The 12961-nt window shown below is 36.0% G+C and overlaps 2 protein-coding genes across 2 annotated transcripts; both read left to right on the top strand.

Annotated features, from left to right (window-relative positions):
- LOC109128741 (uncharacterized mitochondrial protein AtMg00810-like) lies at positions 7371 to 7804 on the top strand. Its single transcript, XM_019235611.1, has 2 exons — positions 7371 to 7476; positions 7593 to 7804. Exons 1-2 carry the CDS (start codon positions 7371 to 7373, stop codon positions 7802 to 7804), a joined length of 318 nt encoding a protein of 105 aa, XP_019091156.1.
- Positions 8835 to 12905, top strand: LOC104742696 (probable LRR receptor-like serine/threonine-protein kinase At1g51880). Its single transcript, XM_010463720.2, has 12 exons — positions 8835 to 8971; positions 9184 to 10209; positions 10301 to 10439; positions 10523 to 10594; positions 10667 to 10738; positions 10832 to 10900; positions 10983 to 11164; positions 11242 to 11612; positions 11718 to 11844; positions 11928 to 11990; positions 12097 to 12286; positions 12381 to 12905. Exons 1-12 carry the CDS (start codon positions 8890 to 8892, stop codon positions 12787 to 12789), a joined length of 2802 nt encoding a protein of 933 aa, XP_010462022.1. The 5' UTR covers positions 8835 to 8889; the 3' UTR covers positions 12790 to 12905.

Genomic DNA, 12961 nt, shown 5'->3' with positions numbered 1-12961 from the left:
GTTTAGGAATTGAACTTGTAATATTTATAAAGCATTATTGACAATAAATTACAAATACTATAAACAAATTGACTTATACAGATGACATACATAAATTCAAATTTATGAATAATAATAATATTAATTCTCATATTTTAATAATCTGTCTAATTATCAAATTGTAAATGATGCATATCTAAAAATTAAAATTTTAAAATTTAATTATTTGTATGACATGTTATAAAATATTTTAGAGATATCATTATAGTTTGAAAATACAACATTACAAATGTTCTATAGAAATGAGTTTTAGGAAAAACATACACTATTATATCAGTATATATATATAAATTTACATGATTATTAATTTATGATATTATTGGGACCATATTTTACATTGAAATTTCAAAAAAAATATTATCTTATTATCTTATCGAATATTGTTAATTTTTACACTGGCCCGACTTGGGACGAGCAAAATTTATTAATTTATAGTGATTATTAATTTATAGAGTATTAATTTATAGAGGTTTTACTGTATATCGAAAACAAATTAGAAAAAGATTAGTTTAAATTAGCTGCATAGAATAAGGTTATAAACGAACGGACTTATAGAATACCAGAAAATAGCCCACGCGATGCGTGGTTTATGTATGCATTATTAATTTCAAATATAAAATAAAGTTTATATTCAATTATATATGAAATGTACATATGTAATTGTTAATATATGACTTAAAAAATATTATTCATAATACTACGATTCAACTACAATTTATAATTTATATATGTTATATAGTATTTCATAGAAGGATCATGAAAAAGAGAAAAGTTAAAGTACATATTACTAAATATTTTTGATTACAATATATTGTTGAAATTATTTAAACAGTATGTTACTATAGTAATAAGACCATTACTTATAGAAAAGTCAAATATATATGGTATTTTCATAAAATAGTTAAGATAAATTTTATTTTTTTTTCTTTTTTGGAAAATAAAAAACTGATAAATAATCTAGAAAAAAAAATGTAAGATCTTACTTAATTATTTTGATAGATAATTTTATGGTGTCCTATATATTAATTTTATTGTCATCATCTAAAAGTAATAGTTAACAAAAAATAGTTTTATATATGATAAGTAATTTTTAAAATAATTTATTAAAACGATATCACAAAACAAATATCTTATACTATAAGATTAACCAGTTTTTATAAAAAAATCTTAAGAAGAAAAGTGTGTGAAATTTAATATATATATATATTGTCTCTATTTTTAATCATTTCAATATAAATAGTATAATTAACAATAAATTATTTTTGAAATTACTGTTTTCTGTTATATCATAGGGTGATAAAGCAATTATGTTATGATACCATTATGTTTTTTTAGTATATATGTTTTAAAGACAATCAAACTGTAACTTATAAATTACTATTACATACAAATTTGAGTTGTGTATTTAATACAATATATATGATTATTGAATATAATGTGAGTTTTTTATATATTAGAAAATCTTTTATATTTTTGAATTAGTCTATCATAAATTAATTTGGTTTCAGTTTTTACTTTGAAATGTATGAAACCACTTTATAGTAATAGGTCAATTAGTTACAGCAAAGTTAATTAAATTTTGTATGTTTGTTAAATAATTAAGATAAATTAATTTATTTATAGTTTGGTTTTTTTAGAAAAAAACTAATAAGTATTCTAAGAAAAAAAGGTGTAAGACCTTACTTTGATAGATAAATTATGTTGTCTTATATATTAATTTTATTTTCATATATAAAAGTAATAGTTAACAACAAATAATTTTATAATATGATAAATCAATTTTAAAATAATTTATTGAAACGATATCACAAAACAAATATCTTATACTTTAAGTGTAACTAATTTTTTATAAAATTCATGAAAATAAAAGTGAATCAAATTTAATAGAAATATGTTTTTCTTCTATAAATTGTCTCGATTTCTAATAATTTTAAAATAAATAGTATAATTAACAATAAATTAATTTTGATACTATTGTTTTCTATTATTTCATGGGGAAGATAAAAAAATTATGTTATGATACCATTTTTGTTTAATACATATGTTTTAAAGACAGTCAAACTGTAACTTACAAAATACTATTAAATAAAAATTTGAGTTGTGTCTTTAATATATTATATATGATTATAGAATATAATGTGATATATATATATATATATATATATTAGAAATCTTCTATATATTTAAATTAACCTATCATGAATTAATTTGGTTTCAGTTTTTACTTTAAAAGTATGAAACCATTTTCTATTTTTATTTGGTTTCAATTTGTTTATATTTTTTAGTTGGGGTTGATCAGTATTATTTCTTCGATTCTATGGTGTATGATTTCATTATGAAATATATTAGATGCTAAAACTAAAAAATGGAAGGAATATATTTTGTAACAATGTTGAAAAAATTCAAAAAACAAACTATACAACGATTATCTTCTATATTTTTAAATTAGCTTATCATAAATTAATTTGGTTTTAGTTTTTACTTTAAAAGTATGAAATCATTTTCTATTTTTATTTGGTTTCAATTTGTTTATATTTTTTAGTTGGGTTGATCATTATTATTTTTTTAGGTTCTATGGTGTATGATTTCATTATAAAATATATTAGATTCTAAAACTAAAAAATGGAAGGAATATGTTTTTGTAACAATGTTGAAAAAAATTCAAAAAACAAACCATACAACAATTATCTTTTTTTAACAAACTCTTCACAACATATAAGATACAAATAAAATAAAGTTAAATAAAAAATAGAATATTAAATTTAAAATTAATGATGAGAATGACATATATCACAAAAGTAGAGTGTCAAATGTCACATTATTAAGCAAAGTTAGAAAAAACCTTCTCTTATTATATAAGATGCATTTGCATTCTCAGTTTTTTAATTAGCTGCTGACAAAAAAAAATTCATCACTAATTATATACTTTAACGTAAAATGGAAGTAATTAATCAAATATCAACCGGATCAGGTTTAGTTTGTATCCGTCTCTAGGGGGTGGCAACAGGGGCAAAAGCCATCAAATTTTTTTTTGAGCCGGGACTTGCAAAGCCTCTTATGAGATTATAGTGAAGACATTGTAAGAATAATGGCTGCTGTAAGGATGTAGAAGAATCATACGAGACGTAACTCCCGCCACCGGGCCGGTGAAGACCTTTCTCATCAGCCAAAAACGTGTAGGTCAATTTGTGTTGCACACTCTCCCTTTACAATGATTCTTCCGACAAGAAGTGATTTTGTTTCAAACAAATCATGGTTAGAGACACTGTTTACACAATTTATGTTACACACTCGCCCTTTACTATTCTTCTTTCTGGCCCATTCTTTACAGAGGAAAGTGATAGCAGCATCAGACTAAAGCCTCCAGCTGAAGCAGAGTATTTGCTTTGTAGCAACAGCACAAAACGATGTAGTTTTGCAGAATAATCAAATGGGCCGAACACAGAAAGAAGAGAAGCCCAAAGAGATTCAATGGTCGGCTAATACATCCTCTGCAACGGTTACGTCATCGTGTCCAGACAAAGAGAAGGAAGCTGAGTTTATGGCACGTCGGGACAAAATCAAAGCAGGGAAGGCCATAGCCGCGTATCCCGACAGTATGACTAAAGCAACCATAAAGCAGACAAGTTGCAAACCGATGATGGAGATGTCTAACCGATTTACAGCCTTAGATTCAAATTGTGTAATGGGATTTTGACAGCTGTTAGGATGCACTAGGGTTTATGCAAGCTGTATAAATAAGCTGCTAACAGCATTGTAAACCTTTGAGCTGTACAATACAAAAGTTCCACATTTCACAAGTTATCCTATTCTGCTTTCATGGTATCAGAGCTCAGTCGGTCTGAACCTATGGAAAATCATCAGGTTGAAACCTACACGGTTCATACTCTTAACATCTCCAACTGCGTTAATGTCACTCTCACCGATCAGAACTATGTTCTATGGAAGAACCAGTTTGAGAGTTTCCTAGCCGGTCAAGGTCTGCTTGGATTCGTCAATGGATCCATCTCTATTCCTCGAGCTACTGTCAGCGTCACTGGAACCGACAGCACCTCGTCAGTAAGGCCAAATCCAGAATACCAAAGCGAGTATCAGAACTGGATCCGAACTGATTTCATTGTCAAGTCTTGGCTGGTAGGCTCTTTTTCTGAAGATATACTCAGCATTGTTCTCAACTGTACGACGTCTTATGAGGTATGGAATACTCTTGCAAACCACTTTAATAGAGTCTCCTCCTCCAGGTTGTTTGAGCTTCAGCGAAAGTTGCAGACCATAGAGAAGAAAGATAGGACTATGGTAGTGTATCTTAGGGAACTTAAGAGTATCTTTGATCAACTAGCTTCAGTTGGTAGTTCTATCACCGAGAAGATGAAAATATTCGCTGCACTAAACGGGTTAGGTCGTGAATATGAACCAATCAAAACAACTATAGAGAATGTTGTCGACTCTATTCCTGGTCCTACTCTCGAAGATGTGGTTCCAAAGCTTATAGGCTATGATGTAGACTTCAGGCCTATCTGGCTGAAAACTCAGTGACTCCACATCTTGCCTTTACCGTGTCTCAGCAGAGTGCTCCAGGGTACTATCAGCCTAACAACAACAACAAAGGCAGAGGAAATAGCAGGTTTGGTCGCGGTGGAAGAAACTCCTTCTCAACCAGAGGAAGAGGGTTTCACCAACAACTCGCCAACAAAACCAACTCACAAAGTGTTACATGTCAAATCTGTGGAAAGAACAGACACCCTGCTCTGCGTTGTTGGCATAGGTTCAATAATAGCTACCAAGCCGACGATATTCCAGCAGCATTGACTGCAATGCGTATCACGGATGTCACTGACCAACATGGTCATGAATGGCTACCAGATTCAGGGTCCTCGGTACATGTCATGCCTTCCACTCAAGCTCTGCATCAATCCCAGCCGTACACCGGCTCAGACTCAGTAATGGTAGGTGATGGTACGTTTCTCCCAATTACTCACACAAGATCAGCCAGCATAGCTTCTACTTTAGGTAATTTACCTTTGAAGGATGTGTTTGTCTGTCCTAATATTGCTAGGTCACTGTTGTCTGTTTCTAAGTTAACCAAAGATTATCCATGTGCTTTTGAATTTGATGATGATGGTGTTCGCATTAATGAAAAGGCAACCAAGAAGCTACTGGTACCGGGAAGAACGCATAACGGTCTATACTCTCTGGGGGAACCGAAGTTCCAAGTGTTGTACTCTACTAATCAGCACCTTACCAGTGATGAAGTGTGGCATAGAAGACTTGGTCACCCTCATCTGCAAGTCCTCCAGAAGTTAGCACAAAAGCAGTCTATCTCCTTCAATAAGATCACCAAGTCGGTGTTTGAAGCGTGTCAGCTCGGGAAAAGCTCACGATTCCATTTTCTTCTTCTAGTTTTATTACTTCTTGACTACTTGAGAGAGTTCACTGTGAATTATGGGGTCCCTCTCCAATAAATTATGTTCAAGGGTTCAGATTCTATGTAGTCTTTGTAGACAATTATTCCAGATACAGTTGGTTTTATCCACTGAAAATAAAGTCAGAATTCTTTTCAATCTTCACAATGTTCCAGAAAATGGTTGAGAATCAGTTTGATTGTAAGATCAAGTCATTTCAGTGTGATGGAGGAGGGGAGTTCATAAGCACTCAATTCTTACAACACTTGGAGAACTGTGGCATTCAACAATACCTCTCAGGCCCTCACACTCCACAACAAAATGGACAGGCAGAAAGAAAACATAGGCACATTACTGAGTTAGGATTGACAATGCTGTTTCAAAGTAAGGTTCCATCGAAATATTGGGTTGAAGTATTCTTTACTGCAAACTTTCTCATCAATTTGCTTCCTGCTGCACATCTCGAAGATACCATGTCTCCATTTGAGAAAATCCACGGCATTGCTCCTACGTATACATCTCTAAGAGTTTTTGGTTGTGCTTGCTTCCCAACATTGAGAGATTATGCCTCTAACAAACTCGATCCAAAGTCACTACAATGTGTCTTTCTTGGATACAATGAAAAGTATAAGGGCTATAGGTGTTTATACCCACCAAGAGGTCGAGTCTACATCAGTCGACATGTGGTGTTTGATGAGGCAGATTTCCCTTTTGCAACAATCTACAGTAAGTTGCTTCCTCAATCCAGTACTGGTCTCACCTCTGCTTGGTACAAGGGTCTGCAATTACCATCAAACAATATCGAGCAAACTCTTCATCAACCTGCAACCTCTGAGGTGGTTTCACCTATTCAACCTGCAGCTCCTCCGTCGTCAGACCTCTGCAACACACCAACGACTGTCTTTGAGATTGGTGAGTGTACTGAGCGTACGACAGGCTCTGATCCTGCTTCTATTGGTGACAACGCTCACCAACCTCAAGACAGTCCCTCACTGTCACAAGAACAAACTGACGATGATAGTGACATTGACGATGAAATTGACGCTGCACCTACCGAACTAAGTAATGATCATCCCATGATCACAAGAGGAAAGAAGGAATCTGAAAACCGAATCCTAAGTATGCTCTCTTGTCTCACAAAGTCTCATATCTAAAACCTAAGACTGTCACCGCTGCTCTCAAAGATCCAGGGTGGAATGGTGCAATGTCTGAGGAGATGGTGAATTGTAAAGACGCAAACACATGGTCCTTAACTCCACCAACTCCGGATATGCACATTCTCGGCAGCAAGTGGGTTTTCAGAACTAAGCTCAATGCGGATGGAACATTGAACAAGCTTAAAGCTCGCTTAGTAGCCAAGGGATTTGATCAAGAGGAAGGCATTGACTACTTGGAAACATATAGTCCAGTTGTTAGAACACCAACTGTCAGATTAGTCCTACACGCTGCAACAACACAAAAATGGGAGCTCAAACAAATGGATGTAAAGAACGCTTTTCTCCAAGGTGATCTTTAGGAAACTGTATACATGAGGCAACCTGCAGGTTTCATTGATCCGGACAAACCTGATCATGTCTCTCACCTCCACAAGTCATTATACGGCTTAAAGCAGTCTCCACAAGCTTGGTTCGACAAGTTTAGGATTTCTTGTTGGAATTCGGCTTCGCCTACAGCATGTTAGATCCCTCTCTTTTTGTTTATGATCATGATGGAGACAACATTCTGCTTCTCTTATATGTCGATGATATGGTGATTACTGGCAACACCTCTCGCACTCTTACACATCTACTAGATGAGCTCAATAAACATTTCAGAATGAAGGATCTTGGGCAAGCTCACTACTTTCTGGGAATTCAAATTCAAACCTTTCCTAATGGTTTATTCATGTCACAGAAAAAATATGCTGAAGATCTCCTGGTCGTTGCGGCTATGGAACACTGCTCTACCATGCCAACTCATTTTCCTCTGCAATTGGATCGTGTGAAAGATCAACAAAAAGAGTTCTCTGATCCAACATATTTTCGAAGCTTAGCAGGTAAGCTACAATATTTAACCCTCACAAGACCGAATTTCAGTTCTCGGTGAATTATGTATGCCAGAAGATGCATCAACCGTCAGTGTCCGACTTTCAACTTCTTAAACGGATCTTAGGGTATGTCAAAGGTACCATTACGATGGGCATTACCTATAGCAGAACCAACTCGTTTAACCTCAAAGCATACAGCGACATCGACTATGCAAACTGCAAGGAAGGCAGACGTTCAGTTGGTGGGTATTGTACTTACTTGGGACGCAACCTTATCTCCTGGTCGTCCAAAAAGCAACCTACAGTCTCCAAGAGTTCGACTGAAGCAGAGTACTGATCTTTATCTGAAACGGCATTCAAGATCAAATGGATCAGTTCGGTTCTCCGGGAGCTCAACATTCCTCTGCCACAAACACTTGAACTCTACTGCGACAATCTTTCCGCAGTCTATCTCACCGCAAATCCTGCTTATCATGCTCGCACGAAGCATTTTGATGTAGACTACCACTATGTCCGTGAGCGTGTAGCCTTGAAGACCTTAGTGGTCACACACATTCCCGGTGAACAAATGATTAATTGCTGATATCTTTACCAAGTCTCTTCCTATTGCAACCTTCAATTTCCTACGGATCAAACTCGGTGTAGGACTTTCTCCCACACCAAGTTTGAGGGGGGTTGATAACAGCATCAGACTAAAGCCTCCAGCTGAAGCAGAGTATTTGCTTTATACATCCTCTGCAACAGCACAAAACGATGTAGTTTTGTAGAATAATCAAATGGGCCGAACACAGAAAGAAGAGAAGCCCAAAGAGATTCAACGGTCGGCTAATACATCCTCTGCAACGGTTAGGTCATCGTGTCCAGACAAAGAGGAGGAAGCTGAGTTTATGGCACGTCGAGACAAAATCAAAGCAGGGAAGGCCATAGCCGCGTATCCCGACAGTATGACTAAAGCAACCATAAAGCAGACAAGTTGCAAACCGATGATGGAGATATCTAACCGATTTACAGCCTTAAATTCAAATTGTGTAATGGGATTTTGAGAACTGTTAGGATACACTAGGGTTTATGCAAGCTGTATAAATAAGCTGCTAACAGCATTGTAAACCTTTGAGCTGTATAATACAAAAGTTCCACATTTCCCAAGTCATCCTATTCTGCTTTCAGAAAGAACCCATGTGAACATATAGCTTTTTGTCTTGGTCAAAACTCAAAACCAAAAAAAAAAAAACAAAGTTGGCATTTTGTTGATTAATGTCTACTTGTTGTTAGATAATAATTGTTTATACGTTGTGAGCACAACAAATTGATATCTAACAAAGAGTTGACATTGTCTTAAAGTTGTTGACTTTGAACCCAACAAAAAAAGAAAAAAACTCTGTGTTTCTAAGAAATGGATAAACCAGTTACATTATACAGGAGATGATGGCGTCCAACGCGGTGCTGCTTACGTTTCTTTGCTGTGTGACTCTCATCAATCTTGCCAATGCTCAGGATCAATCAGGTTTGGTCAAAGTACAGATTATGCTCTTCTTTATCTACATGATATGAAAAAACAGAGATTTTTTTTTAGTTATAAACTGTCTTTTGTTTAAAAACATTTGAATCAGGGTTCATTAGCATAGATTGCGGGTTACAACCGGAAAATTCCAGCTACACGGAGACATCGACCGGTGTAAAGTATGTTTCGGATTCGAGTTANAACATTTGAATCAGGGTTCATTAGCATAGATTGCGGGTTACAACCAGAAAATTCCAGCTACACGGAGTCATCGACCGGTATAAAGTATGTTTCGGATTCGAGTTATACGGATACAGGAACCAGCAATTTCGTGGCGCCTGAGAATAGACAAAACATGATGCAGAGCATGTGGTCTGTTCGAAGTTTTCCAGAGGGAAACAGAAACTGTTACACTATTGCAGTCAATAGCAGCACCAAGTATTTGATCCGGGCGGCTTTTATGTACGGTAACTACGATTCGAGAAACGAGATACCGGGTTTCGATCTTCACTTGGGTCCAAACAAATGGGACACTGTTGAGTTGGAGTCTCCTGTGCAAACATTGTCCAAGGAGATCATGTATTATGTGTTGACAGATACATTACAAGTGTGTTTAGTGAATACAGGTAACGGTACGCCTTTTATATCGGTGTTGGAACTAAGACCGTTGCGGAATTCTTCTTACGTAGCTCAATCTGGATCACTCCAGCTCTTTGAAAGGTTGGATTATGGATCAACCACGAATTTAACGGTCAGGTATCCAAACGATGTTTTTGATCGGATATGGTTTCCTTCCACGCCAGATGGATCGAAGCCGTTAAGTGACCCGTCGACTTCTCTCACAAGCAACCGTACCGGTAGTTTCCGTCTTCCACAAGTTGTAATGAGAACTGGGATTGTACCTGATGTTCCAAGAGGGTCTGTAGATTTTGGATGGATTCCAGATGATCCCTCTCTTGAGTTTTACTTTTACTTGTATTTTACGGAACTTCAAGAACCGGATTCCAGAACCCTAGAAACAAGAGAATTCTTGATTTTGTTGAACGGAGAAGGTTTTGGGAAACCGGTTAGTCTTAACTACTTCCGGACCTTAGTCTTGTTCACTTCAGACCCTTTAACAGCACAGAGCTTCCAGTTTTCTCTTCGTCAGACTCAGAATTCATCTCTTCCACCTCTGATCAATGCTATGGAGACTTACTTTACAAACAAACTTCCGCAATCATCAACCGAACAAAAAGACCGTAAGCTCTCTCATGTCCTCTTTCTGGTGCCTGAAACCAACCACTTTCTCACTGTTTTTTTTTTCTCTCCCGGTTTTGTGAATGCTGACAGTTTCGGCTATGAGGAATATTAAGTCTGCATATAAAGTCAAGAAAAACTGGCAAGGAGACGTGTGTGTGCCTCAAGCTTACACATGGGAAGGTCTGAATTGTAGCTTCAATGGCACAAGCGTGCCTAGAGTAATAGCTTTGTAAGTGTCCTTATAAAACAGTTTTACTTCTCTCATTCTTGAGTTAGGAGTCTCAGCAGTTGTTGCTCTGATATATGCAACAGGAACTTGTCATCCGCTGGATTGACAGGAGAGATAGCCTCTCATATATCGGGTCTTTCACAACTACAAATTCTGTAAGTTTGTTCTTTTTGTTGGTCACAAACAGTATGCAAATAGTAGTAATAGCTCACGTTTTTAACTTTCAGGGACTTGTCTAATAACAATTTGACTGGACCAGTACCGGCTTTCTTAGCTCAACTTCAATTCCTGAGAGTACTGTATGTATTTTCTTAACCAGACATAATAGTAAACTAACTCATATCTAGCTACTGATAGATAGTAAATGACATTATCTATTGTGGATTTTGTAGGCATTTGGCGAACAACCAGCTTAGTGGTCCTATACCACCTAGTCTCATGGGGAGACTAGAGTCGTTTAGGTACTCATATAAAACAAAACAAAAAACTTTTCCTTCTTATTCTATGTTTGAAAAAATTGTTAATCCTTTGCATCTAATGCAGTATCAATGGGAATCCAAGTCTTTGTCCTACAAGTGCGTGTGAAGAGGTCTCACAAAACAGATCCAAGAATAATAAACTTCCTGGCTTTGTCATTCTATTAGTTGCATCACTTGCAGGGCTGCTTCTTCTTGTTATCATATTTTCAGCTATATTTTTCATCCTCATGAGAAAGAAGAAACAAGGTATGTTTTATAGTTAACTTATTTTCGAGTTTCCGGGGAAAAGGTGTTTGTACGTAATGTGTATGATTGGTCTCCAGGTCGAATGATTAACAGGACAATTACAGCTTCGAGTAATGGACCGTCATTACAGAGGAGAGATACTGGTTCAATGCGTCCATCATTGCAGCGAAGAGAAACAGGTTTCTCAGCACATCCATCTTTACAGAGAATAGAGAGTGGAATGACAGACTATGAAGGGAATGAAACAGCGGTAGATGCGTTTGATTTGGAAATGGCAAATAGGAAGTTCACATACGCCGAGATTGTTAATATCACCAATGGTTTCGAGAGAGATCAAGGGAAGGTGGGATTTGGAAGAAACTACCTTGGTCAGTTAGATGGTAAAGAAGTGACTGTCAAGCTTGTTTCATCACTATCTTCTCAAGGCTACAAACAACTCAGAGCCGAGGTATAACATGCTAATTTAAAACTCTTTAATAACAATTGTATTTGATTTATTAAACAAAATAATGAAAACAGGACTTAGAAGAGCTTATGTGAATGCTAATTGTAGGTCAAACACCTTTTCAGAATTCATCATAAGAACCTTATAACCATGCTTGGTTATTGCAATGAAGGCGACAAAATGGCGGTTATATATGAGTACATGGCTAACGGAAACTTGAAACAACATATATCAGGTTTTGAAAATCTAGTTCTGCTTTATGTCCTTCTTCAAGTACAGTAATACAAAATATCTCAGTTATAATCTTGTCTTGTGCAGAGAATAGTACAACAGTTTTTAGCTGGGAAGATAGACTCGGGATCGCGGTTGATGTTGCACAAGGTTAGTTATTTGAAACACACTCCTGTTTTGGACTGAAACAAATCTCCCTCTATCTTGGAGTTCTGTTTCTTTAACAAAGTTATATGTTATTGCGAATGACTTAAAGGACTTGAGTATTTGCATACTGGCTGCACGCCGCCGATCATTCATAGAAACGTCAAGTGTACAAATGTATTCTTAGATGGAAAGTTCAATGCGAAGTTAGGCGGTTTTGGCCTTTCGAGAGCGTTTGATGCAGCAGAGGGAAGTCATTTGAATACAGCTATCGCCGGGACTCCGGGATATGTTGACCCCGAGTAAGCTCGAATCTTCCTACCATCTGAATATAAAATGTGCCTACTCTTTATTGGTTGGTTTCTTCAGATAATGAGATCTCATCTTTCATTGCAGGTATTACACATCAAACATGTTAACCGAGAAGAGCGATGTCTACAGTTTCGGTGTAGTTCTATTAGAGATTGTTACTGCAAAACCGGCGATCATAAAGAATGAGGAAAGGATGCATATAAGTCAATGGGTTGAGTCTTTGCTCTCTAGAGATAACATTGTAGACATTCTTGACCCGAGTCTTTTCGGAGACTATGATCCAAACTCTGCATTCAAGACAGTGGAAATAGCCGTGTCTTGTGTTTGTCGAAATTCTGGCGAGAGACCCGGAATGAGTCAAGTGGTGACGGCTCTTAAAGAGAGTTTGGCTGTAGAAGTTGAGAGGAAAATGGATTTGCCGGTTGTATCAACAGATTCAGTTGAAGAGCTTGCACTTGGCTTTGGTTCCAATCCACCTCCTCGTTTGAGATGATTATTTATTTTATTTATTGATTTCATTTTTGTAATGTTTGTGGTCTCTGGAAATAAATCTGTTATATATATGTTTTACTTTTCTAAGTTGGAATAACCAGAAAAATGTTTGATCCAGATGTGAGGATTTTTCTTACAGTTTATAGTTTGGTTCTGATTAGGGCTATGTAGGG

This window comes from Camelina sativa, chromosome 14 (assembly GCF_000633955.1).
Source record: "Camelina sativa cultivar DH55 chromosome 14, Cs, whole genome shotgun sequence".
NCBI classification, from domain to species: Eukaryota; Viridiplantae; Streptophyta; class Magnoliopsida; order Brassicales; family Brassicaceae; genus Camelina; species Camelina sativa.
Note: the sequence above shows the minus strand (reverse complement) of the source record. Positions and strands in the feature narration are given on the sequence as shown.

Coding starts and splice junctions, on each gene's coding strand:
- LOC109128741 (XM_019235611.1), top strand. CDS start 7,371: ATGGAACACTGCTCTACCATGCCAACTCATTTTCCTCTGCAATTGGAT. Junction 7,477..7,592: donor ATATTTTCGAAGCTTAGCAG/GTAAGCTACAAT, acceptor AACGGATCTTAG/GGTATGTCAAAGGTACCATT.
- LOC104742696 (XM_010463720.2), top strand. CDS start 8,890: ATGATGGCGTCCAACGCGGTGCTGCTTACGTTTCTTTGCTGTGTGACT. Junction 11,991..12,096: donor CGCGGTTGATGTTGCACAAG/GTTAGTTATTTG, acceptor AATGACTTAAAG/GACTTGAGTATTTGCATACT. Junction 12,287..12,380: donor CCGGGATATGTTGACCCCGA/GTAAGCTCGAAT, acceptor CTTTCATTGCAG/GTATTACACATCAAACATGT.